Below are 27,185 nucleotides of genomic sequence, written 5' to 3' on the forward strand. Positions count from 1 at the left end.
TAAAACTGATGATCTGCCCTGTAAGCTTTCACTCAATCCATAATAAAAACTAAAAAAAAAAAAAAAAAAAAAACCAATTAGAATAGAATGTGTTGACATGGATTGAGTAAAAAAAAAAAAGTTACTGAAATGACAAAAATAAATAAAAGGGTAAAAATAAGTAAAATGTTTAATACACTGATGCTCATATAAAGTATATTATAAAGTAGTGGTGGTGGGGGTTGTGTGTCATGGAGTTGGTTCCAATTCATAACAACCCTGTACAGATTTTCCAAGGATGTAAATCTTTACAGTAAAAGAAAGCCTCATCTTCCTTCCTCAGTGACTAGTAGATTTAAACTGCTGACCTTGTGGTTAAAAGCCCAAAGCAGAACCTACTATGCTACCAAGGCGCCTACATCATCAAGCAGCCATTGTTGTTTTGTTGTTAAGTGCCGTCGAGTCGGTTCTGACTCATAAGAAAGATAAAAAGAGTATATAAAAATAGGAAATGCTTGTGCAAGGTAATGAATATGTTTTGTGTTTTAGGAGAAAAGAGTTTTTTTTCCCTTACGGTAAAAATTATATAATTTGTCAGAAATATGAAGGAAGACAATAAACATTTGGGGATGTATATTAAGTGTAGAAGGTCTGACGGGAAGTGACTTTTATTTGTCTAGGTATAAAAATAAGCAAAAAATGATTTGAAAGAAAATTAATCTGTATTAAAATTATTGACAAAATTATTTACATGTTTGCTCATAAAAAAAAAAAAAAAAAGGCTTATCCATCCTTTAATATGACAAACGTTATTGGAATTTGGGTCTTCTTTTTGTTGAAAATGGCTGATGTATATTGTACCCAGATAACAAATGCCCCTTTTTACAAACCAAATATTCGCTGCCGCACTTTATTACTTGAATCATTTTAAATAAAAGTGTCTACCAATCATGGTTATTTATTGCTGCTTTTCAAGAGTATTATTTCTTGCTTTTGCTTAAGACTTATGTTAATACCCCTTTTATCCTCTGAAAATACTTCCATTTTACATTTACTATATTCAGAATAATAAAATTGTCCCAATGTGTTCTGTAGCTAAGCTATCTTGGCGTTTCCTAGAAGGGAATGGTAATACCAAAGTTTGGCCCTTTGTTGGCATTATCTAAGTTTTATTTAGGGCATCATGAGTTGGGATCAACTCACAGGAAACTGACAACAAATAACACATTTAAATTAAGGCACTGTAGGATAAGTACTTGATCACAAAGTTGATTTGAGCAGCAAGGTCGATAGTTCAAACTCACCAGCAGCTTCTCGGAAACTCTATACAGGGTCTCTAAGAGTTGGAACTTACTCAACGGCACTTAACAACAGCAACAAACTATTCAGTTGGAGTGCTGGTGTGGTGCTGTATGGTAAGCACTGGACTGCTAACAGCAAAGTTGGTGGTTCAAATCTACAAGTGGCTCCTTGGAAAACTTATACAAGGTCTCTGTGAGTTGAACTGAATGAACGGACCGTAACAAGAAACTATTCAATTAGACTAATTTAGAATATATTCCCCTAATTGTGTACTTTATAGATTAAAATAAATTTACACATGCTTATGTACAAAGACTAGAATAACTGTCTATATAAAATGTTTTGCTTTACAGTTTAAACACTCTTGTCAATGAGTAAATACATAACATACTTTATGGGTTAAATTAGTGGCCCCAGATATCTCTTAATGACCTCGCCTCATTGTCCATAAAATGTTCTTAATTTCAGAATATCCCCCGACAGGATCCTTATAAATTAGTTATGAGTTTTATATCTGTGGATTCTACTGTCCTCCATTTTGATAATGGTAGTTAATCAAAACAACTGGCCAAAGCTGTTCAGGATTCTCCCCACCTATTAACTTCTCTATCATCTTGTTGTTGTTAGGTGTTGTCGAGTCAGTACTGGCTCATACTGACCAACCTCAGAATAGTTGCTGCACTGGAGCCCATTGCTGTTGCCACGGTGCCAATCCATCTTGTTGGGGGTTCTTCCTCTTTTTTCGCCAGTACTCTACTTTACTAAGCATGATGCCCTTCTCCAGGAACTGGTCCCTCCTGATAAAGTGTTAAAAATATGAGCGAGGATGTCTGGCCATTTTGGCTTCTAAGGAGCATTCTGACTGTATTTCTTCCAACACAGATTTGTTTGTTCTTTTGGCAGACCATGTCTATGTTCTGATATTTAACAGCTGTTTACAGCTGTTCTGCCTCATTTTGAGTTGTGTCCCATCAGCAAATGAAGGCCCAGAAAGCTTTACTCCATTGACGTCATCACAATCAACTCTATTCTGAGGAGGCAGCTCTTCCCCAGTCATATTTTGAGTGCCTTCCAACTCGAGGAGCTCATCTTCTGGTACTATATCTGACAATATTCTGGTACTCTTCATCATGTTTCAATATTCAATATTTCTGTAATATCTGACAGTGTTCCGCTACTATTCATAAGGTTTTCAGTGAATCATATACAGGGTCACTATGAGCCAGAATCAACTAGAAGGCACACCACCACCAAGCACCACAGTAGCTCAGGAGTACACATCAACTGAGATTATCTTTCTTAAGCACCAATTTCACGTCGTTCTCCTCTCCTCCTTTAACGGTCTCTCATTCTACTCACACATGTCTTTTTCTGCTTTATACTATATCAAAGGCTCAGTATTCACTTCCTTTAAGACACCTGGCATTAAAAATTTTATTCAATTCAGCTGTATTCTTCTATTACTTTGCAAATACCTAACACTGATGGTGTTGGTGGTAGTGTGCCGTGGAGCAGGTTCTGATTCATAGCAACCTTGTTTCTGAGGCTGTAAATTTTATGGGACAAAAAGTCTCATCTTTCTCCTGCGGAGCAGCTGGTAGATTCAAACTGCTAACTTTGAAGGTGCAGCCCAACTCATAACTATGCTACCAGGGTTCCTTGTACCTAACACTACTAAGTTACTACCTTTTTACTCTGATTTAAAAATAAATAGGTATCTGTCTGTTTTTAAAAGTTTTTACTATAAAATAATTATATATTTATGTTGTTGTTATGTGCCATGGAGTAGTTTCTGACTCATAGCGATCCTGCACAGGATTTCCAAGGCTGTAAATCTTTACGGAAGCAGAAGGCTTCATCCTTCTCCCGTGGAGCAGCTGATAATTTCGAACTGCTAACCTAGCACTACGCTACCAGAGCTCCTAGGAAGTTGCAAAATAGTACAGAGATGTAACCCAGTTATATCACAATGGTTGTTGTTGTTGTCTCACAATGGTAGCATTTTAAAATTACAGTATAATTTCAAAATGAGGAAACTGACATTGGTATAATATATAGAGAGCTCTATGGCATTTTATCACGCATGTAGATTTGTGTGATTGTTACTTGAATTACGACACAAAATGACTCCATCACACAAAGATGTCTCTGGCGCTCTCCTTGTGTAGCCACACTGCCTTTCCTCTCCAGCCCAGTCCCTAGCACCAGGACTCTTTTCCATTAGTATAGTGTTTGCACTACTAGAATTTTATAAATGTGTAAATGGAAACATACGATATGTGGCTGATTGAGATTGGCTTTTTCCACTCAGCATAATGCCCTTAAGATTCATCCAAGTTGTTGCAAGCAGAAATAGTTTGTTTTTTTAAAATTACTGTTTCCGATTTTTTACTATTACCAATAAAGCAGAGCACTTATATTTAATGCAATTATTGATATGGTAGGACTTACGACTGTCATTTTATTTTTTGTTTTCTGGTTTATTTCTCTTTTCTTTTTCTTATGTTCCTGTGGATAACTTACAGATTCCATGTCCATTTGTGTATATATAGGGTTCTTTCTTTAAATTTTCTTTATGTTTACTGTTGGTGCAAATATACACATTAAAACATACATTAACTCAACAGTTTCTTCATGTAAAATTTAGTGACACTGATGATATTCTCTGAGTTGTACAGATATTCTCACCCTCCTTTTTCTGAGCTGCCTCTCCTCCAATAGCATATACTCACTGACCGTTAAGGTTCCTACATAATCAGCCAAGTTGTTATTAATTTGATCACAGGTACATAGAGCATAATATAATGCTCAAGGCAGACCTTTTTAATTGCTGCTGTTGTTAAGTGCAGTCAAGTTGGTTCCATCTCATCGCAACTCTGTATAGGATTTTTGAGGAGTGACTGGTGAGTCTGAACTGCTGACCTTGTGGTTCAAAGACCAATGCTGATTCGACAGTGCCAAACCAGGAGCCCCTTTAATAGTTAAGCTCAAGTATTTTTTGGTTTTAAGAAGACTTGAGGGATTTTTTGTTTAAGAATTAAAGATTATCGCAGATGAACAGTTTCAAGTGTTCACCCATCCTCTATGGCTCTAGAAAGTCTAGAGTCCATGAATATTTGAATTCTATTCTGTATTTCCCCTCTTTTGATCAGATCCTTCTCAGGAAATTTTGATCAAAATGTTCAATAATGGTAGCAGGGCACCATCCAGTTCTGGTCGTACGACAAAGACAGCAATTTCATATCCTCCCATTCCTGACTCTCCTTCTTCTCCTGCTCAAGGTGAATTTTTTTTTTTTTTTTTTTTTTTTAGTATATCTCACTATATACATCCATCTGTCTAATCTGTGTATCTGTCTATCTGTCTATCCACTGGTTGCTCTAGACATTACAATATGCATACATAATTTATTAACTAGATTATAAATTCCTCTGGGATAAGTTTTTTCCCATCCTTTAAAAATTCCTTGTTACCTATGTTGTGCAGATGACAATCTTCTAATGCATGTAAAATATTAAGCCTAGAGTCCAGTTCATTCTTCATGAAGAATGAAGCAGGATAATCTTTTTTATTGCCTTTGAAGAAAAGTGGTGAGGAACACAGCAGGAGTTTTAAGAAGCAGGTTCCTAGTACAGATGCCTTGTCACTTTATGTTAGCTTTTTGATCTCTGGTATGCCTTCATTCTTTGGTCTCTACACCATAGTTGCCATTTATTACTGTTATAATGGAAAGGCATAATAACACTTGCTTCCTACGTGCCTCAGAGGGGTATAATAAAGATTGATGAGATAGTATTAATCAAGTACTACTAAATCTCTAGAAGAAAGGCACTATATGAATACATGCTGCTATTGTTTGTATAAGTGACTAACATATCCCTTTAGGATCATTTTCAAGCACTCTTATAATAAAAGAAATAAACACTTTAAGTATGAATTAATTAAAGCTATTAGGAGTCCTGGTGTGGTGAGGAGTCTGGTGTGGAGCTATAGGGTAAGCACTGGACTGAAAGGTCAGTTTGAACTACAGGGTTGGCAGTTCAAACCCAGCAGCTACTCCTAGGAAACCTATACAGGGTCACTATGAGTTGGAACTGACTCGACAGCATTGAACAACAACAACATCCTCTCTTTATGAAATAAACTAAGTAAAATTTAATACAAAATATTAATTCATATCCAATATTATTGCCAAAAATAGAAATTTATACAATTACTTTGAAGATAAAATAAAATGCCAGCTTTTCAGTTTTGGAAACAGATAAATAGAATAACTGGAATAACTGTGCTATATTTACAGTTCTAAATTCAGTCTATTAATAATTATTAATAATAGAAACTTATTCTGTTGTACCACTGGTGGCTTAATCCCCAGAAAACCCTATAAATTATGGTTGGCTTCATGTGGGTAAGAGCACATCCTAGTAAGTTTACCTATCATTCCTTTGAGCATAGGAAAGGGAAATGGAGAGTTACGAGAAGGCTTGGAAGATGGAAGGGAAATAGAGAGTTCTTGTAGTAGTGAAGAGGTCCATGGGGGTTAAGGTATGGGTAGTTGGGTAGAAAGAGACTACGCAGATTCCATTAAGGAATCTGCTCAAAGACTGACTCCCCGCACCCCTCTATTTTGTTCCCTTTCAAGCAGAGTCTTTTTATTTTTGTCTTTAAACCATAATGTGCTCTTCATGTATAACATGTGAAGATGAACATAAAGAAAGGAAGAACAAGTACACATACCACATATAAATATTGTACAGTTAATAAGGAAGACTTCACATAATATTCACTTTTTAAAGGATATACAATTTAATTTGTATTATGATGATAATATAAGCCTATACCCATAAGTGGGGAAAGGAAAAGAAAACAAATTAACATGTTTGAGTTACAGTAATGGTTGACTTATATATAAACTCACTCCTTTTGTCTATTTAAAAACACTTGAGGATAATAAGAAATATTTTTAAAGGAGGTACATATTCTAACACTACTGCCATTGAGTTGATTCTGATTCATAGCAACCCTATCTATATACATTTTCAGAGATTGTAAATCTTTATGGGAGCAGACAGTCTTATCTTTCTTCTGAGGAGCAGGTGGTGGGTTTGAACTGCCAACCTTGTGGTTAGCAGTCCAGTTCTTATGCTACAGTGCCACTAAGGTTCAATGACATATAAGATACATGTCATGTGATTGATCCAAATAAAGATCACTGTAAATATTCAGATTTGGTAATCTTCCTTCTTCCTACTTCATGCAGAAATAAATATCTGAACTAGGTTTAGAAAGATTGATAGAATTTTAAAGCTACTAGGTCTCGCATTCCGCTTGTGCTCTTCTCCCTTGATGGTCCTAGGGTCCTTTGTTTCTGGACTATAAGATTAACTGCTTCCCCATTTTTGTTACAAAACTTCTACCTTTACAACTGTGACAGTTGCAGTTAGTCATTGAATCATAAGAATCTTATCCCCATCTCTTTTAACCATACCCATCTAGACAAGATGAAAACTATTCAGTAGGGACTCTTTTTCCCCCCCACACTATTAAAGTAAACTCCCCCTTGAAACTTTGTAAGCCAGTCACTTCATGCATTAATTGCCCCCTCATTTTAGGTAGCCAATGTCTGAGTTACCCATTCCTATCTACCCTGTGTACAGAGGAGACAGCATTGATACTTGATGTGAAGACCCCTTCCCTCGCTGTTGGTATTTAGAGTTTACTACCGCCATGAGTATAGGTCAGGTTCATCAAATTGTAGCTATTAACCCTTGTTTCCTTTATTGAAAAAGGTTTTGTTATTATTATTATTTTTTAATCATCCTCTAGTTGAGTTCTGATTATCAAGCCACCGAAGCTAGGTCAAAAGGGTACTGTACTCAAGTTTGGGTGTTCTTGTACTCCTCCTCTCACTTCATATCAGCTGGATGCTTCACTCTCAGTTCTAGCCCTTCTGTGGCTATGTCCTTGTCCATAGGCTCAAGTGTCCTCAGGTGTCACCACACTTTGGGCCAACCAGCCCTTCCTCTTCTCTCTCTCATCTCCAGGTCAACGGGAGTCTATGGAACGTGGTTGAACTTAGCCCATTTCTTCATAGCTGCCTTTCCCTCTCTTCCACTCACCAGTAGACCAGTGTGGTCGTCAACAAGCTTACAAGCCTGCTTATGTGTTCCCTTTGAGCTTCAGTCTGGAGGGAGGGGGCACTTATTTTAAAGATTCTAGTTTTTTCAGCAGCAGCTGAAGTGGAAGGCTCTATTACTGACAGTGGTAAAGAGAATTGTAAAAGAGATGTAAAAGATAAGCAAAGGCATAGTGAAAATAAATACATTTAATTCTGTATATGTGTGCGTGTGTGTGAGAGAGAAATCAAGAAATGAATGATTATGAATGAGTTATGAAATACTGATGAGATGGACTAAAACAATATCCTCCAAACTGAAGGAGTAATGATTACTATATTTTGGGTCACTAGATAACAAGCACAGAGCTTGACTTCCCAGAAATAATGGTAGCTGGCTAAACATCTAAAGACTTGTACGTCACCATCTAAATTTTCAAGGGGATCAGCATGCATTCTTTGAATAGCAAGGTGATGTCATCAAGAGTCAAAATTAGAAAGTAAAATTGGGAAATATAAAGGGTGAGAAAAGAGGAGGAAGAAACAGCTGCCTCCAAAGTGTAAAACTTCGATCTCCTGTTTTCTATTTATATTCATTCCCTCGACTACTTCATTGAGTCTCATGATTTTAAATATTTTTGCACATGCTGTTAACTACTATATGTACTCTTTAGCCTTGACCTTTCCCTTCAACTCCAGAGTAAAATGTTCAATTGATTATAGAATTTCTAACAGTATCTCAAACATAACATGTTCAAAATATAGTTCCTGATTTCTATTCCCTTATCTGGTGTGGAGCTGTGGGTTAATGAGTCAGACTGCAAAGCCATTTGAATTGCAAGGTCGATGGTTCAAGCTCACCAGCTGCTCCTCAGAAACCCTATACGGGGTTGCTATGGGTAGGAACCGACTTGGTGGCACTTAACAACAACAACATCTTTGCCATGCGGGTAAACGATAACCTTACAATTGCTCAAGCATGGGAGAACATCAGTTTTACACTCATCCTATTGTATTGCATTTCATTGCAATGATTACATTCCCCTTCATGCATCATCAAATAACCCCAAAGGGTATACCACACAGTACTGCCTACCCCACCCCTCCAGTCACCAGCACACAGCCCTTCTCCCTCCAGTGTCCCCAGACACTCCATCTGTCCATGTCATCATCTCTGTCTCCATCCCTGGGATCACTGCCTCTCTGGGTAGGGTCCTGCTCTCCATTCTTCTCACTTGATGGTCCCAGGGACCTCTGCTCCTGGGCTGCAAAATCAATCACTCTCCTCCTTTTGTCAAAAAACATCTACCTTTATATTTCCTAGCCTCACAGTCACACCTGATGGCATTCACTATTGTACCACAACAGTCTTATCACCATTTCCTTTTGCCAGCCCAGTCCCAACAGATTGGAAATCATTCAGTGGTGATTCTACCTTCCCCACCCCATCAGGAACTAGGCTCCCTCTTGAAAGCCTGTAAGCTAGTCACTTCTTGCCTTTATGTTGTTGTTATTATGTGCCATGGAGTCGGTTCTGACTTCTATCGACCCTGTACAGAGTTTCCAAGGCTATAAATCTTTATGGGAGTAGAAAGTTTCCTCTTTCTCCTGTGGAACAGCTGGTAGTTTCGAACTGCTGACCCTGAGGATAGCTGCCTGGTTCATAACCACTATGCTACCAGAGCTCCTTCTTGCCTTCATAAGGCTCCCCCATTGTGGGTAGCCAATGTCGGGAGTGATCCTCACTGTAAAGATTTGTTCCCTGTTTTGAGCTACAACATCCATAAGTATAGGTAAAGTTCATCAAATTGTAGCAGGTTACTTTTTAATTATTTCCCTCCCTCTTCTTTCTTTTTCTAGTTGAGTTGTGATCATCCAGCCATTGAAGCCAGGTCAAGTGGCTACTATCTGCAAGTATGGGTGTTCTCAGGCATCTCCCTTCACTTCATATCAGCTGGACACTTCACTCTCTGCTCTAGTCCTCTGTGGCCATGTCACTGCCTCTGGGCCCAGGAGTCCCCGGGTCTTGCTGTACTGCTGGTCATCCAGGTCTCCACCCGGGTTCACGGGGGTCTATTGAATGTGGTCAGGTTTAGCTTGCAACTTCAATGCTGTTTTTTCCCCCTCTTCCCTTATCGGTGACCAATGCGGTCACCAGCCAGACCACATGCCTGCTCATGTATTCCCCTTGAGTCTCAGTCTTGGAAGGCGGTCCTGACCACTTGCCTTGATGGCTCCCAGGAGAACAGCTTACTTGTTCTTGTAGTAATCAATCAGACTGACGTTATTGTTTCGGATTTTCCTGCTAGTCTTTCTTTCACAAAGTATCTTCTGTTCTTCTAGCTGCTCCAGGATGGTCTACTTGTCCTTTCCAGTGGAAATTTCCTACCTCAGTCGGTTCTGGATAGGGCTCTCATACCCTCTTGCAATTCACTAGCAAGTGCTGTTGGTTCTACTTTCAAATATAACATCCAGGATTGGATTATTTTTCATTATCTCCATTGCTACTACTCTTAGCCCATGTTTGCTGAAGTACTCCAATTGCCTTCTAACTAGTGTTTCTGCTTTCTCCCCCTCCTATACTCTGTGACACATAGAAGCTACAGTAAAGATGAACATTTTAAGACATATTATCCTTTCCTTAAAACTGGCCATTTAGAATAAAATTATCTGCCTCTGGTTACCTCTCCAGTCCCATCTCCTTGTATTTCACACCTTACCCTCTATACTTCTGTACACTGGCCTCCTTGCTGTTCCTCAAACATGACAAGCATGCTTTTCCATTAGTTGTTCCTATGTCTCCCCATGTGGAATATATCTGTAGTGTTGTCAGAGTTCAACTCAGAGGTATCCCTATCAGTGAGGCTTGATTACCTTACCTATATTAGAAAATTCTAACAATTAGATTCAAGCAGGAAAACGGAAACTCCTTGTGATACTTAAAGTTTTGTGTCAACTCGACTGGGCCAGGTTTCTCAGTGGTTTGGCAGTTGAGATGTAGTTATTCCCCATGATTAGATCTAATATAATGTAATCAACTTGAGGATCAGGTCTGCTCTGAACAGCCAGTCAATTGCAGAGAAGCTTCCTTGGGGGTGTGGCATGTATCCAATATATTGGACACTGAGGCCAGGCTTTCTTGTTCTCTGCTGGGTCTGGATCTTGCATCTGGCTCATCCTCTGACCTTGGACTGAAGCCAGTGGCCTGCTGTACCTCAGTAGTTGTTGTTAGCACCCTGCCTTCTTACCTGCCAAGTTTGGATCATCAGCCCTGACATCTGATCCATAGCTTGGAAACTGCCCACCTCTACAACAGTGGGAGCCATTTCCTTGACACAAACATCTCAAATATGTCTTTCTTGCTTGCTGCTTTCTTCCCAGTAGTCACAACAGTGCTTGGCATCAGTGGCGGGGTGGTGAGAGTGGTCTTCACCAGTGAAGGAAACAATTTGATCACTGATATTGTTTAGAATTGCCAGTGTATGGTGAGAGTAAAAAGCAGACTGACTTTTAGTCAGTTTTATTATTGTTCTTTTAGTTCTCTACAGATAATACGTCCCATTATGGGAGGATAAATGGTTAATAAAGCTCTTTCTCTATTTCTAAGTAAAAAATTGATCTTTGATTTGCTTTCTAGCTCTATTCTCCTAAAAATTTGATAGAGATGCAATGCCAGCTTGTTATTGTTCTTGTCGGGTTCTATTAAGTTGGTTCTGACTCATTGTGACTCTATGTACAACAGAAGCAAACACAGCCTAGTCCTGTTCTAGCCTCACAATCATTACTATGTTTGAGCCCACTGTGCCATTCACTGTATCAGTCAAACTCATTCAAGGTTGGCTTCTTTTTTGCTGACTCGCTACTTTTCCAAGCATGATGTCCTTCTCCAAGGACTGGTCCCTTCTGATAACTTGTCCAAATCATGTAAGACGAAGTCTCACCATCCTTACTTCTAAGAAGCATTAGTGCTATATTTCTTCTAATGTAGATTTGTTAATTGTTCTAGAAGTTCATGGTATATTCAGTATTCTTGAACAACACCATAATTTAAATGTATTCACTGTCCAGCTTTCATATACATATGAAAGATTGAAAACACCATGAGTTGATATTTTAAAATAATTCTCTTATCATTAAAAAGCTCATGTATTCACAAAATACAGGGTACACTTTAAATACACTATCCATAGACATCTTGGTTAGCATCCTTTTGTTTGCCTAAGACCACTGTCCTACTTAGTAATATACCAGATTGGATTCAAGAAGTGGATATATATATACGAAACTATATATATCAAGAGAAAACAGACTCAGTACTTAAGGGGAGACTACTGTGATTGGCTTCATGTAGCTGTGTAACAAAAACACAAGTATAATTTCTTTTGGCCTCTCTGAAAAGAAACAAAATTTACTTATTTGTTTTGGTTAATGTTTTCTGGGTATATTTTTGAGGATCTCAAACCTTGAAGAAAGACATGCTTCATTTATGGTTTTTATTCCATCTTCAGTATAGTGCTTGGCACAGAGATACGCAATAAACATTTGCTGTTGTTGTTGTTAACCGCTGTTGAGTTGGTTACAACTCATAGTAACCCTGTATAAGGTTTCTGAGGAGTGACTGGTGGGTTTGAACCACCAACCTTAAAGTTAAAACTGAGCTTGTGGTCCAATGTACCACATCAGTACCCCAGCATGTGCTGACTTAAGTTAATCTGTTGTTGTTGGTATTCCTTATATGGTTTAAACAGAGTAAAACAATTGAAATCTTGACCGAGTTGGAGTTTTTTGAGTTTAGCCCAATAATCCAAAACCCAAATCCACTGCCAAGGACTTGATTCCAACTCAGTGTGGTCCTACAAGGCAGAGCAGAACTGGTCCGTAAGGTTCCGGAGACTAAAGTTTTATAGGAGCAGACAGCCTCATTTTTCTCCCATGAAACGATATACGACAGGATGATTGTAGAGCTAATGATCTCCCATGTAAACTATCACATAATTCACAATAAAACATTTAATAAAAAAACACTAAACAACTAAATTAACTTAATTAGATGCCACATGAAATCACAATTCACATTTATCCTTGTTGTTGTTGTTAAGTGCTAATGAGTCAGTTCCAACTCATAGGGACTTCTTTTATCCTTTGTTGTTGTTGTTGTTAGGGGCTATCAAGTCAGTACCAACTCATAGCGACCTTATGCACAGCAGAACGAAACACTGACTGATCCTGGGCCAACCTCACTACTGTTGCCACTCTTGAGTCCATCGATGCTGCCACTTCGCCAATCCATCTCATTGGAGGTCTTCCTTTTTTTCTCTGACCCTCCACCTTACCAAACATGATATACTTCTCCAGCAATTGGTCCCTCCTGACAATATGTCCGAAGTGTGAGAAACGAAGTTTGGCCATCGTGGACTCCAAGGAGCACTCTGGCTGCACTTCTTCCAAAACAGAATTATTGGTTCTTTGGGCAGCCCATGGCACTTTCAATATCCTCCTCCAACACCACAACTCAAAAGCATCAATTCTTCTACAGTCTTCATAATTTGCTGTCCAGCTTTCACATACATATGAGGTTACTGAAAATACCATGGCTTGCGTCAGGCGCACCTTAGTCCTCAAGCTGACATCTTTGCTCTTCAACACTTTAAAAAGGTCTTGTGCAGCAGATTTACCTAATGCAATACGTCATTTGATTTCTTGAGTGCTGCTTCTGTGAGTGTTGATAGTTGATCCAAGAAGAATGAAGTCCTTGACAACTTCAATCTTTTCTCCGCTGATAAGAATGTTGTGTATTGGTCCAGTGGTGAGGATTTTTGTTTTCTTTACCTTGAGATGTAATCCATACCGAAGGCTGTGCTCTTTGATCTTCATCAGTAAATGTTTTAAGTCTTCCTCACTTTCAGCAAACAAGATTGTATCATCTGCATATCGCAGGTTGTTAATGAGTCTTCCTCCAATCGTGATGCCATGTTTTCTTCATATAACTCATCCTCTTGGATTATTTGCTCAGCATACAGATTGAATAAGTATGGTGAAAGAATTCAACCTTGTCGCACACCTTTCTTAATTTTAAACCATTCAGTGTTCCCATGTTCTGTTCGAACAACTGCCTCTTGGTCCAGGTACAGATTCCTCATGAGCACAATTAAGTGTTCTGGAATACTCAAACTTCGCAATGTTGTCCATAGCTTGTCATGATCTACACAATTGAAAGCCTTTGCATAGTCATTAAAGCACACGTAAACATCTTTCTGATATTCTTTCTCTGCTTTAAGTAAAGATCACTATGATGTCAGCAATGATATCCCTCGTTCCATGGCCTCTTCTGAATCCGGCTTGAACCTCTGGAAGTTCTCTGTCAATGTAATATTGTAGCCTTTTCTGTATTACCTTTAGCAAACTATTAAGTTTACTATTGTTGCTGTTGTTGTTGTGTGCCGTTGAGTCAGTTTTCGACCCATAGCGACCCTGAACAGGGTTTCCAAGGCTGTAATTCTTTACGGGAGCAGATCGCCTCATCTTTCTCCTGCGGAGCGGCTGGTAGTTTCGAACTACTGACCTTGCGGGTCTCAGCCCCATTCGTAGCCACTACGCTACCAGAGCTCCAACAACAACAAAGTTTACTATAGGATCATATAAAACCAGAACAATAGCTAACTTTGGATAAGAGTTGGAAAGGAATGCCAAGCTAAAGGAAACCAGAAGCATGATTCCTTCATAAAACTGGCAAGTACAACAGGCCAGAGAAAGTAGGAGCAGGGAGCCAAACAGAATCAGTCTGGATAGACCTGCTTCATAAGGTTTCCAAGGCTGTACATTTTTATGGGAGCAGAAAGCCTCATAGTTTTCCCTCAGAGCAGCTGGCGCATTTGAACTGCTAACCTAGTGATTAGCAGTTCAATGCTTAACCAACTACACCACCAGAGTTCCGTTCCTTGCTAAAAGTGAACAGTTGAATACAAAAATAATAGTAGCTTTTATAAAAATACTACCAATGTACTCTAGGAAATAAAGAGAATGCTATCGAGTGTTATAAATGAGGTCCTGGTGTGGCACTGTAAGATAAGTACTGGACTGTTAATTACAAGTCAGTGGTTCAAATCCACCAGCTGCTCACTGGGAACCCTACACAGGGTTGCTATGAGTCAGAACTGACTCAATGACACTTAACAACAACTACAACAACAAAATTATTATAGACAAGATAGTTTATACAAAGTCTCCTAATAATTAGGTAGGATAAAAAGACTTTTTGTTCATTCTACTTAGCTTTTCTAAACAACCCATGAACTCACTTAGGTGTACAAAGCTTATAAATAAATGACAAATGAGAATGATTCATGAGTTTAATATAAGTTTAATATAAGCATAGTGTCAGTTTGTCCTAGGAATATTAAATCAATATTATATCAATGAGTTTAATATAAGCATAGTGTCAGTTTATCCAAGGAATATTAAAATTATTACCATGTAGACAAAATTGAAAGGAATGTTTGTTTTGGGGTCAATCTATAGTTTTAGAAAATGACTGGTACTCTATACAGGGGTTTTAAATGATAACAAGTCATTTAAAGTAAGCAAATCTAAAATGTTGATTTTTCTCTCCATTAACAAAACAAAAAAAACGATTCTTTTTTTCCCCTCTCTAAAACAACCAAAGGGCCATATAGACTTTTTCCATTTTCCAAGTTTCAAAAATTAAAAAATAACATTAACAAAGAATTTATTTTCAGAATAAAATTAGAAATTGAGAAATTCTGTTCATTTTTTCTTTAATGTTGTTGTTGCTAAGTGTTGTTGAGTCAGTTCTGACTCATAGCAACCCTGTATAGGGTTTCTGAGGAGCAGTTGGTAAGTTTGAACTGCTGACCTTGTGGTTCAAACCAATCTTGTGGTCCAGTGCATATCCTATAGTGCAACAAGGAATAATTTTTTAAAATCTTGAACAATTTCTGGTTTGCTGAAAGGTTCTGAATTTCTTCCAGATTCACTTTTCAATATTCCCAGTTTGACCTTGGAGCCTACGAGTGAAGTTTCATACAACGTAAACTAAACAGGGAGCAGGGATTTTCAAGAGTCCTCAAAAAAAAAAAAAATGATTGACATAATGCTCCTTCTGAAATCAAGCCTGAAATGACATTTTGACACATTTTGAATAGATGTTACTAAAGATGCTATCTTTAGAGAAAAACACTGATCACCAAAACCTCCTGGTGATTAAAAATCACATGGCACTTTTAGTAAGAAGAAGGGATAACTATGGTGTCCAGATTCATTGAATTACTCCTACATAGAAGTGGTACAGCATTTCAGCAGCAGGGAAGGCAGAATTTATTGTCCTAATAGACTAAGTACTAAGTTTGTACAGTTAAATATCTATAGCTAGTAGATAACTGTTCTTTGTTTATGTGCTTTGAGAGTGATGGGAGGCCTTTGGCTATAATATCTCATTCTAATAAATGGAAGAGAACATTTCTTAATATGTAATTTCTAGATCTATCTTCTTCTCATCTTTTATAGTTGAAACTATCCCAATGCTAAACTATTACAGGAATATGGACCCATAGGTAAGATCTATAATCCACAATGTTCTATTTATAACACAGAACAGATATCAGAAACACTTTATCTAAAAGCAACCCCCCTCCTTTTTTTTTTTTTTTTTTTTTTTTACCTCATTCCCTGTTGACATGACTGCAACCACTGGAAACTTATTAACTTCAACCTCTGTGACACCTACAGTTGCCAGAAGACCAATCTCTGAGGGCCCCATGTGGGTTCCTTTGGCCAATACACATTCCCCTCTTTTAATGTCATGGCCGATGGGTCTGAAAGTCAAAGCAGAACCGTAGGTAGTATGACTAGGAATGACATTTTCTCAACTCAGAAGGAAACTTTAGTGCCAGAAAAGGAGAACACTCAAGGGGAGAAAAAGGTCAAGAGATGAGGCAGGAGCAGGATAAAGAAAGGAAGAGATTCTAAAAACCTATGCTTTTTCTTATGTTTAAAATTAAATTACACAATGGAAGAGAAAAATGGGACTTGTATTTATTACTGCTCAATACAAATGCTACTCAGCATTTAAAAATTACTTTACAAATTGCTTTGTACTACATTACAGTTAAAAACATCAATTGTGAACTTTTTTTTTGCAATAAGGCAAGAATTTATATCAAAGTGTCTCAGGATTTTAAATGATAAGAAGTCCATAGCTGGTGAGCTCTACTGTGGAAAGAATAATGCTGATGAGCTTACAGTTATAGAGGTAATTTCCATTTGGACCTTTAGGTTCATCTTGTTCTGTGGGCACAGAGGTTTAAAGATTCACTTTAATCTGTTGCCATAGGGATGTTAGAAATGTAGGCTTGTTATAAGGGACTATTGAGTAAATTAGCATATATTCCCTTGTAAGAATAATAACTTAGAGTATATGGACTACTAACGGCAGGACAGTAGACTCATCTTTGTATATAAAGAACAGCAGATGATTTCATTATTATTGGCAATCAGTAGAGCTACCAGAAAATTATGTAAATATCAAATTCTGAGATTATCTGTATTAATGTCACATTGTGGATTATCTAGGGGTAGAGCTAACTGTGGATTATGCATGCTCATGAATTTGCCTTCCTCACATGTTGCTTTTAACTATTTCATTTGCTTTAAGCATCACTATTAAATAATAGGCAGGGTAGACATAGAATGAAGAATTCAGAAAATTAATTTTGCTACTTAATAGCCCTGAAAACTAACAGCTAATCAATACAGCTATAGATTTATAATAGTCATGCTTTCTTGAGTTCATGATTACATAGAAACAAAAGTTGGTTTGAAAGCAAATGTAACATATTATATGCTACAGTTACCTGATATCTTGGCCTGGCCGAGCTTGCACCAGAATTCGTACTTCAAGTTCTTCAGTGCCCTGTAATAAAAGAATGTCATATAATTTCAAACAGAAATTATTATCAGGAGAATTTATATACTCATGTTTTTAACATCAGATACGCCCAGAATATATGCAAACATAAACCCATTCACTACATCTTTGAAAACACTTTGAATTTCTACCTTTGGATCCTAAAAGATTAGGAGGTTTTGTGCCAAAATATAAATGAAATACCTTATTGTTCATACTTTTCTAATGAATTATGGGTTTGGCAATATGCCATGGTTCCCAAGTAGCTCCAGAAATTTCAGTGAAGGACTTATGACTTGTGTGGTAGTAGATTTCTATAATTTCATGGTGATCATCAATTTTCCATTTGGGAGCTGTGGAAATTGTGACATTGGAACTGTGTTTTTCATATGGCAGAGTCTTTGGATACATGTGTTCTGGATTTCAGTGCTCTGATGGTTTCTCCGATGCCAACAAGTCTGTTTTGACAGCAGACACTGTGGTGTGCATTCACAAAAGCTGAATTTTATATGCCCTAAAAGCTCTGGTAGAGTAGTGGTTACAAATCAGGCTGCAAACTGCAAGGTCAGAAGTTTGATACTACCAGGTATTCCACGGGAAAAAGATGAGGCTTTCTGCTCCCATAAAGATTTATAGCCTCGGAAACCCTGTACAGTGTGTCGGAGCCGACTCCACGGCACATAACCACCACCACCACCATCACCAGAAGTTGACTTAAAAGAAAATGCTTAGATCAAGAAAAAGTGGGTATCTCTTAGAGGCTGAATTTCACTAAATACGCAATCCATGAGAATATATACTTATTTTTACTATCAGTCTTAAGATAACACGGTATCTTAAAAGTTCTTTACAACTAAAGATAGGCACTCATTAAAATCTCAATTGAAACTATTTTACTTATTAAGTGACTGATACTCAGCTACTTTCAGTGAGATGAAGATCTGCATAGACCCCAAAAGATATCAAAGTCCTTAATTTTCAGGCAACAGAGGGGAACTGACATACATTTAATATCTCAAGGCTGTTACTCGGTAGCACAGATTTTCCCTGAATTATAGAAAATCAGCTGGAAGGTCATTTGGTCCAAATGCATGGTTTAGTAGAATATTTAAGAACTGGTCCAAGTGTTCTTTGTTAAATTCTCTACTAAACACTGAATACATTATGAGTATTTCTTTTTTCAGAACAAATTTCTCTGAACTAGGAATTAATACTGAATAGTTCAATAGTTAATATCTCTGCTCTTCTCTATTGAGGTATTTTCCTACCTTATTTGCATGAGAAATTTCTTGGGTCAAACACAGTTCAAATTCTTCTATAATATAAGCAATACTCATTAAAAACAAACAAACACAAAACTCTCTGATTATATATTTTCAAGCCTAAAGCTGGTTGAACCACTACGTTGGCAGCTGAAGCTCACCAGCCGCTCCTTGGAAACCCTATACAGGGTCGCTCTGGGTAGGAACCGACTCAATGGCACTTAACACCAACAACAACAATGCCATGACTCATTCGCTACAATGTAAGATTCCAACATAACCAGCATAATGGGTTAATCTCATACGCATTACAGAAAATAATACTGCCATAGGAATAATGGGGCAATAAGACCTGGTAATGACGTACATCATCAGATTCCCTGATAAGTTCGGTGTCTTCCACTTGTACAACTGCATCAGCACCGCAGGGGATTGGAGCACCTGTTGTAACCCGCATGACTTGTCCTGGCATTACTGTTTGAGTTGGCTGAAATACAAACATGTAACAAAGAGATGATTTACTTTGCTGCTGCAAAGGAAAAGTCTGCAGGAGATGTGAGTTTTAGAAACAAATCATAAAAGAAAAGTATTAGACACTGTTATGCATTTTGGGCCAATGTAATAAAAGTTACCAACAAATAGGTACATTTACATACAATAAGCTTTAATTTGATTAACACTGACTGTATGTGCTCATTGTCTTAATAGCTATTAGATGCGTCCCCTCTCTCCTGTTCTCCTCTGGAAGAACTACCACTTTTATTTGACATTATTGTCTCTCACTCAAATAACCTAAAATTTCAAAAGTGATGTGAAAATCTTATGAAAATAAAGCTAGGAAATATGATTTTATAAATGACAATTATGAAGAACCAACACCTTCATGATGTATTGAACTTCTGATGTTTGAGAAATGCAATGCTTTATTAATTAGATTTTTCAGTTAAATAAAGTCAAACCAGGAAAATTAATTTCTTTTTATTATTGTCTTGAAAATCTTTCTTCAACATATTAGCTTATCTTTCAACTGATAACAAAATCAAGCATATATAATGGAATCATTTGCAAATGATTCCAGTATTTATAATAATTTAGATTAAATATTATGCTTAAGATTTTCATTGCCTGAACTTTCACATGGATGCTTTCGAAGATGGGGACAAATCTGTTCTGATCATGGAACTTGCTCTGCAAACTCTCTGAGCATGGGGAAAGCACATGACTGTAAGAGCCATCAGAAGGAAACTTTAGTGCCAGCAGAGTCACTTGTTATAATCCACAATTTAGGCCAGAGTTGAGGAAAAGAGCACTTCACATTCCCCCTAAGAACATATTAATTCCACAATAATAATAATAATAAAGACCATTTAAAAGATGTCTGCTTCATAAATATCTAAAAAATCTTAGGGAATGGCTAAGTAAAATTACCTTACACTCAAAGCAAAATCAAAGTAAATCTGAAAATTTATGATTAGGAAAGCCTTATGAAGCTTCTTTTCATAGTATTATTGCTACGAATAATACCAGCAAGATCCTTCAGTCTATGCCAGGCACAGTTAAATGTATCCTAGAATACAAGCCCTATAAAGACAGGGATTTTGTTTTATTCTGTTTGTCTTTTCAAATCATATCCCCTACTGTATACCTTAGAAAGCTGATCTCCATGGACTATTTCAACCAGGTTCCTATCACTCTGACTTCTTAATAGACTGAGCAAAAGGAAAAACCAATAGTGAGACTAAAAGGTCGGAGAGAAAAGAAAGGGTTTTATTTCCCTTGCTCTTTCCTGGTTGGGAAGCAGTTTGGCGGTAGAGGCATCATCTCTACAACTGAGCGCACAATTCCTGTTGGGCAGCTCTCTGTCATACCTATGAATCTCCCCACGATCAGATCCCATTCTCTCCCCTAACCTTTCAGGTGGTAATGGAGACTCACTGTTGCTAGCACCTAGTACAGATTCCTTAACTGGTTTTCCTTAACCCTCTCTATAGCTATGTGCTGCACCTTTTTAATCACCCTTTCCTAAACGCTATGCTATGTAATCCTAAAGCCTAGAAAAGCATCTGTAACAAAGTTGTTAAGTGCTGTTGAGTCGGTTCCAACTCATAGTGACACTGTATAGGGTTTCCGAGGAGTATCTGGTGGGTTTGAACTGCTGACCTTGTAGTCACAGTCCAGTGCTGATCTCCTTCAGCGCCACACCAGGAGTCCAAAGCAGGCACTAAGGAAATATTTCCAGAAGGAATGCATGTGCATTATCTCATGTAGTAGGTGATTCTATTACTATCACCATTTTATAGGTTTGGAAACTAAAACTTAAAAGGATTAACTCATTTGCCAAAGATCAATCACCATTAAGTGTCAGCACTGGGACTTACACTCAGGATGTCTAACTCCAGAGACAAAGATTCTGAACTACGATGCCATACCCTCTTTAATATATTAGCCATTTATGCAAATCATTTTACGATGCCATTTCTTACAGAAAAGTGATACTGAGTCAACCAATTGTCTATATGTTATCTTTTTTTGGGTTACAACTCCTGTGTTGTCCCTGCTTTTCTCCCATAATCATTGGAGAAGGAGATTCTTGGGATCAGATCTGGTCCTAAGCCACATACCTTAAATCTCTTTATCCTGTTATTTGAACAGAAGACATTCCAGGCTTATTACATTCCAGGCATGTTACATTTAATGTAATTTGCCACCAAGATAATGTATAGGATTTTAAATGAAAGTTTAGAAACCAAAGCATTTAATATTTATTTTTTAGTTTTAATTCTAGATATTGCTTATTGTCTTTTAGTATCTCTTAAATCCACTTTATGGACTCCCAGTGTGGCACTATAGGATAAGCAGTGGACAGCAAACCACAAGGTCAGTGGTTTACACCCACCAGCTGCTCCTTGGAAACCCTATATAGGACAGCAATGAGTTGGAACTGACTTGACGGCACTTAATAACAACAACAATCCACCATACATGGCCATTTTGCCTTGCAAGATTTTGATGAAAAACGTTAATGTTTTGATTTGATATGTATACGTTTTAGTACACATGCAACTGTCAAAACGATCTCTTGAGACAATGATACAATGCCTTATAATACAGATGCACAAAGGTCCTTCTGTTGCTAAACGAACCTCATTGGTTAAAGTAGAAAGTCAATGTACGGCAGTTTGCTTCTCAAGCTGTTATGTGTTGACCTTAATCCCTTCCTCAATTTAGTGGGCTTCAATTATCATATTCTCTAAATTTACCTTACGTTTGTTTTACTATGGTGTGTCCTGGAATTTTCTCTATTTCTTGTTTAAACCAACTCTTAAGATATGTTCTGTGTGGTTATTAAACTAAAAAAAAAAAAAAAAAAAGGACTTTTCTTCAAGGTCAGCAGACTAAGTAGTGGGTGAATGATTCTTACCAGCTCACACATATTAAACCCAATGTTAAAGACAATGAATATATAAAGATGGTGATGTAACCACTTAGAGTAGACATAAAATATGCAGCTGAATTGAATCAACCGATAATCATACATTCTGGCAATACATGCAGTAATTCTTTCAGGTTAATAGTTACTGTTTCCTTTTTATTTTTGTTGCTATTCCTTATATGGTTTACACAGAGGAAAACAATTGAAATCTTGACCAAGTTGGAGTTTTCTGAGTCTAGCCCAATAATCCAAAACCCAAATCCACTGCCAAGGATTTGATTCCAACTCAGTGTGGCCCTACAAGGCAGAGCAGAACTGGTCCACAAGGTTTCGGAGACTACATTTTTACAGGAGCAGACAGCCTCATCTTTCTCCCATGAAAACCTGCCCATCTTTCAGTTAGCAGCCCATGCCTAACCCACTGTACCACCAGGGCTCCTTTATCCAATGCTAGCCTTTATAATTATATAATATGTTCTATGAAAGTGTCCGGTGCTAATCAACAGGACCAAACTTTTGTTGCTGTTGTTAAGTGTCATGGAGTTGGTTTTGACTCATAGTGACCCTATACAGGGTTTTTGAGGAGCGGCTCGTGAGTTTGAACCACCGATGCTGCAGTTCAAACCAACCTTGTGGTCCAGTGCTTATCCTACAGTGCCACACCAGAACTATAAGGGACTTAAAGTCAAGTATTTTAGTACACCAAGAAGCCATTTTGCAAATCATTACCTGAGTGCATGCAGTATCATTCCGATGCTCCAATATGCATATACTTTGAATTAAGTGAACAATTTGACTCTTGTAAGATCTCAGAGATTGCTATAGAGTTTTTGTGATACATCAGTTATAAAGAATATATAGGTTACTGGAAGAAAAGTATCCTTTCATGTTTAGTTTTGGTCTTTTTCCCCTCCAAACTTTTATAGGGATTTATCAGAAGTTAGAAACTTTTATTTCACAACTCTTCTTGTGCTCCTAGTTCCCTAATGGAGTTGGAGGCCTTAACTAATAGTAAATGTGTTGCTGTTATTACTGTTAAGTGCCATTGACTTGGTGCTGACTCATAGCAACCTTATGCACAACAGAACAAAACACTGCTCGGTCCTGTGCCAACCTCACAATTGTTGCTACACTTGAGCCCACTGCTGCTGCCATTATGCCAACCCTTCTTGTTGGGGATCTTCCTCTTTTTTGCAGACCTTCCACTTTTCCAAGCATGATGTCATTCTCTGGGGACTGGTCCCTCCTGATAATATGTCTGATGTATAAGGCTTAAGAAATCTGCAAGACCCTTAAAAATCTACTACTTATAGAGCTGTGAATACCAGCCTGTGGCTATCACAAACTAAAAAGAGGAAGGCCTTCAGCAAGATGGATTAACATAATAGTTGCAGCAATGGGCTTAAACCTAGCAACAGCTGTGAGGCTGGCACAGGACCTGACAGTGTTTCGTTCCGTTGAGTGAGTGAGTTAGAAGTGACTCGATGGCACCGAATAACAAAAAGTACTCCTCGCAGTTTTTTTTTTTTTTTCTTTTAACTTTCTATTGTGAATTGAGTGAAGGTTTGCAGACAAGATCATTAATTTTACATTCAACAAATAAGACACTTTGCTTCATCTCAATGATAGTAAACCCCTCCATGCAACAGCAGTTATCCTGCTTCCTCCCTGTAGTTCCTATTTCCATTCCTCCCACTTCCCATCCCTTCTCACCTTTGTCCTTAGGTACATGTTGCTTCTTTGACTTTGAATGATTGACCATTCCATCATTCATAGTAAACATATTTTACTAGTGTTGTTCTCTCTTGTTAACTCGGGTGATGAGGAGGGCAATATACAAGAAGGGAAGGACAATATACAAGAAGAGGGAGGTTGGCAGAAGAACGATGAAGACAGGTGAAGACGCAGGGAAGTATACAAGGGCTAATATATATATATATATATATATATATATATATATATATATATATATATACACACACAACTTTGGAATGACAGTATCCTATGGGTAGATTCATGGACAGATACACATGTTGAATGGGTATGGGACGAAGAGTGGAATGTGTGTGTGTATGTGTGTATCCCACAGATATACAAGAGTTTGAAAGAGAATATTGGTACATGAAAACACAACTATGAATGTGGGGGAGTATACAGTGGGCAAAATGATGACAACTTCTTAGATATTATCAAACATCTTAAGGTAATGAGTAGTTAAGCCTTGGGGCTCAGGACCATAGGCTCAGGGAACACCATGGTCAACTGGCACAACATAGTCCACAAAGACAATGTTCTACATTCTACTCTGGTGAGTGGCCTCTGGGATATTAAAAGCTCATGAGTGGCCATCTAAGGGGCAGCTATTGGCCTCTCCATGTACAGAAGAAAGAAGAGTGATGAAAATTGTAGATACTTAGAATCAATTAGTCAAATGGACTACTGAAACATGTGAGTGTCAGTCTTCAGCACTCTAAGACTAGAAGACGAACCGGATGATGCCCAGCTATCACTACCAAGCATTTTGAAAAGAATCACATTAGAATGTCCTAGATAAAGTGGCAGAATATGTGAAACAAAATTAAAAATTGCAAAAAAAACAAAAAACCAGGTTTACTGGTCAGAAAGAAACTGAAGGAAGCTGAAACTATGGTCCTTGATCACCCTTCAGGTCTAGAAAGGAACTCACCTTCATGGCCCAATTTTCAGCCAAGCAGCAGATAAGTATACAGCTGTACAACTACACTAGGTAGGTATGCTCACTATGAAGGAGGGAACAGCCAGTTATTCAACATCAAAGGGCAACATGTACCTAAGGACAAAGGTGAGAAGGGATGGGAAAGTGGGTGGAATGGAGACGGGAGTCACAGGGAGAAAGTGGGATAATTGTTCCATGGAGGGGATTGTAGTCATTGAGATGAAACAAAGTGTATTATTTGTTGATTTTAACTGATGATCTTGTTTGTAAACCTTCACTCAATTCACAACAAAAAGTTTTTTAAAAAACACTTCTGGGTCTTGGTTTCCATTCTTGCCACTGTCTGGAATGTTTCTTTCCCATATCTACTTCTATAAAACTGTTTTAGACTCAGTTCCAATCTTACCTCTTGAACCACTTCAAGCTGAAATTAATACCTAATATGTGTGGGATTGTGTGTTAATGTGCTGGACTTCAAAGTTGTTTGAACCGCAAGGTCAGAGGTTCAAGCTCACCAGTCATTCCTTGGAAAACCTATACAGGGTTGCTATGGGTTGGAACCGACTCTACGGCACTTAACAACAACAACAATAACAACATTGTGTGGCACTGTACGATGACCACTGGACCGTTAACCACAAGGTTAGCAATTAAAACCTACCAGCTGCTCTTTGGAAACCCTGTACAGTGTATCTATGAGTTGGAACCAACTCGATGGCACTTCACAACAACAATATTACATTATCCACCACTCATCTCTCAGTTTGTCATAGTGTGGGTCTTGTATGATGCTATGATGCCAGAAGCTATGCTCTGATATTTTCAATATCAGCAGGGCCACTCACTCATGGTGGACAGGTTTCAGTGGAAATTCTATACTAAGACAGATGAGGGAAAAGGAGAGGCAGACTACTTTTGAATGTTTTGCTACGAAAATACCTTCTGAACATTAGAGGACTACTGTGAGGTACATGGCCAGAGGTGAACATATTATGCATACCATAAAAACATTGTCAGATACAGTGCTGGAATATGAGTCCCTTGGGTTGGAAGTCACTTAAAATACAACTGGGAAAAGAGTTGCCACCTCAAAGTACAGTCGACCATAATGGCATGAATGGAGCAAAGCTTTTGGGACCTTCATTTACTGATGAAGAGAGTAAATGAGGAGAAACAGCTGCAAACACCTATTAATAACCGGAACAGGGAATGTATGAAATGGGAATCTAGGAAAATTGAAAGTTAGAAACAATGAAATGGAAAGCATATAAGTTGATAACCTAGTCAACATGAGCTGAAATGGACTCGTATTGACCATTTTTAATCATATGCTGGGTACAACAAACTGAAGAGGAACAGTGTCACCTTCACTGTCAGAAAGATAATTTCAAGATCTAACTTGAAGTACCATGCTGTCTGTAATAGGATGATATCCATATGTCTACAAGGAAGACCAAGCAGCCCTGGTAGTGCAGTGAATTATGAGCTGGACTGCTAACCACAAGGTCAGTAATTGGAATCTACCAGTTGCTCTGTGGGAGAAACTTGAGACATTTTGCTCCTCAAAAGACAAACAGCCACAGGCCCGACTCAGTGGCACACAACCATCAACACCACCAGCACAGGAAGATCAAGGAGCCCTGGTAGCTTAGTGAGTTATGAGTTTGGCTGCTAACCTAACCTCAAGGTCAGCAGTTTGAATCCGTGGAAGAAAGATGAGGCTGTCTGCTTCTGTAAAGCCTTATAACCTCAGAAACCCTATAAAGGTTCACTATGAGTTGGACCAACTCTACCGCACACAACCACCACCATCACCATCACCACCACCACAAGGAAGACTAGTAATTATCAACACTATTCAAATGTATGCTCCAAACACTAAAACCAGTGGTGATGAAAATGAAGAATTGTATTAACTTCTTGAGTCTGAAATTGATCAAAATTTATTGATACTTACTGGTATTTGGGAAGGCGCTCTGGTAGCATAGTGGTTATGAGTTGGGCTGCCAACCTCAAAGTCAGCAGTTCGAAACTACCAGTGGTTCCACAGAAGAAAGATGAGGCGTTCTGCTCCCATAAAGATTTACAGCTTCGGAAACCCTGTGCAGGGTCTCTATGAGTCGGAACCCACTCCATGGTACTTACCAACAACAACAACAACAACTGGTGATTGGGATTCAAAGGTTGTCAATAAAGAGGAAGGATCAGTAGTTGGAAACTATGGCCTAGGTGATAGAAATGGTTGTGGAGACTGCATGACAGAATTTTGCAAGACCAATGACTTATCCACTTTAAATACCTTTTAAAAAAAATATAAAAGGGACTGAGACATGATTGGAATGGGGGGGTATCATGTTAGGATGCTGGAATGTTTCTTTATTACGTGACTAACCAAGGGGCTAGAGTTTTAGTCTGTGTTACAGGTCAAAAGCTCTCCAGTATGGATTCCAGCCTGACTAATTCGACCCTATAGCGAG

At 38.1% G+C, this 27,185-nt stretch overlaps 1 protein-coding gene across 1 annotated transcript in view; it reads right to left on the reverse strand.

Moving 5' to 3' along the window:
* The window catches only part of LOC102813504 (gephyrin-like), a 750,251-nt gene that overhangs the window by 123,493 nt on the left and 599,573 nt on the right, over positions 1-27,185 (reverse strand). The window contains exons 14-16 of the mRNA XM_006873064.1: positions 18,948-19,067; positions 17,266-17,324; positions 16,074-16,227 (exon numbers count right to left, since the gene is read on the reverse strand). Of these exons, the coding sequence (XP_006873126.1) occupies positions 16,074-16,227; positions 17,266-17,324; positions 18,948-19,067 (333 nt within the window). The remainder of the gene's footprint in view (positions 1-16,073; positions 16,228-17,265; positions 17,325-18,947; positions 19,068-27,185) is intronic.

This window comes from Chrysochloris asiatica, unplaced genomic scaffold (genome assembly GCF_000296735.1).
Source record: "Chrysochloris asiatica unplaced genomic scaffold, ChrAsi1.0 scaffold00221, whole genome shotgun sequence".
NCBI classification, from domain to species: Eukaryota; Metazoa; Chordata; class Mammalia; order Afrosoricida; family Chrysochloridae; genus Chrysochloris; species Chrysochloris asiatica.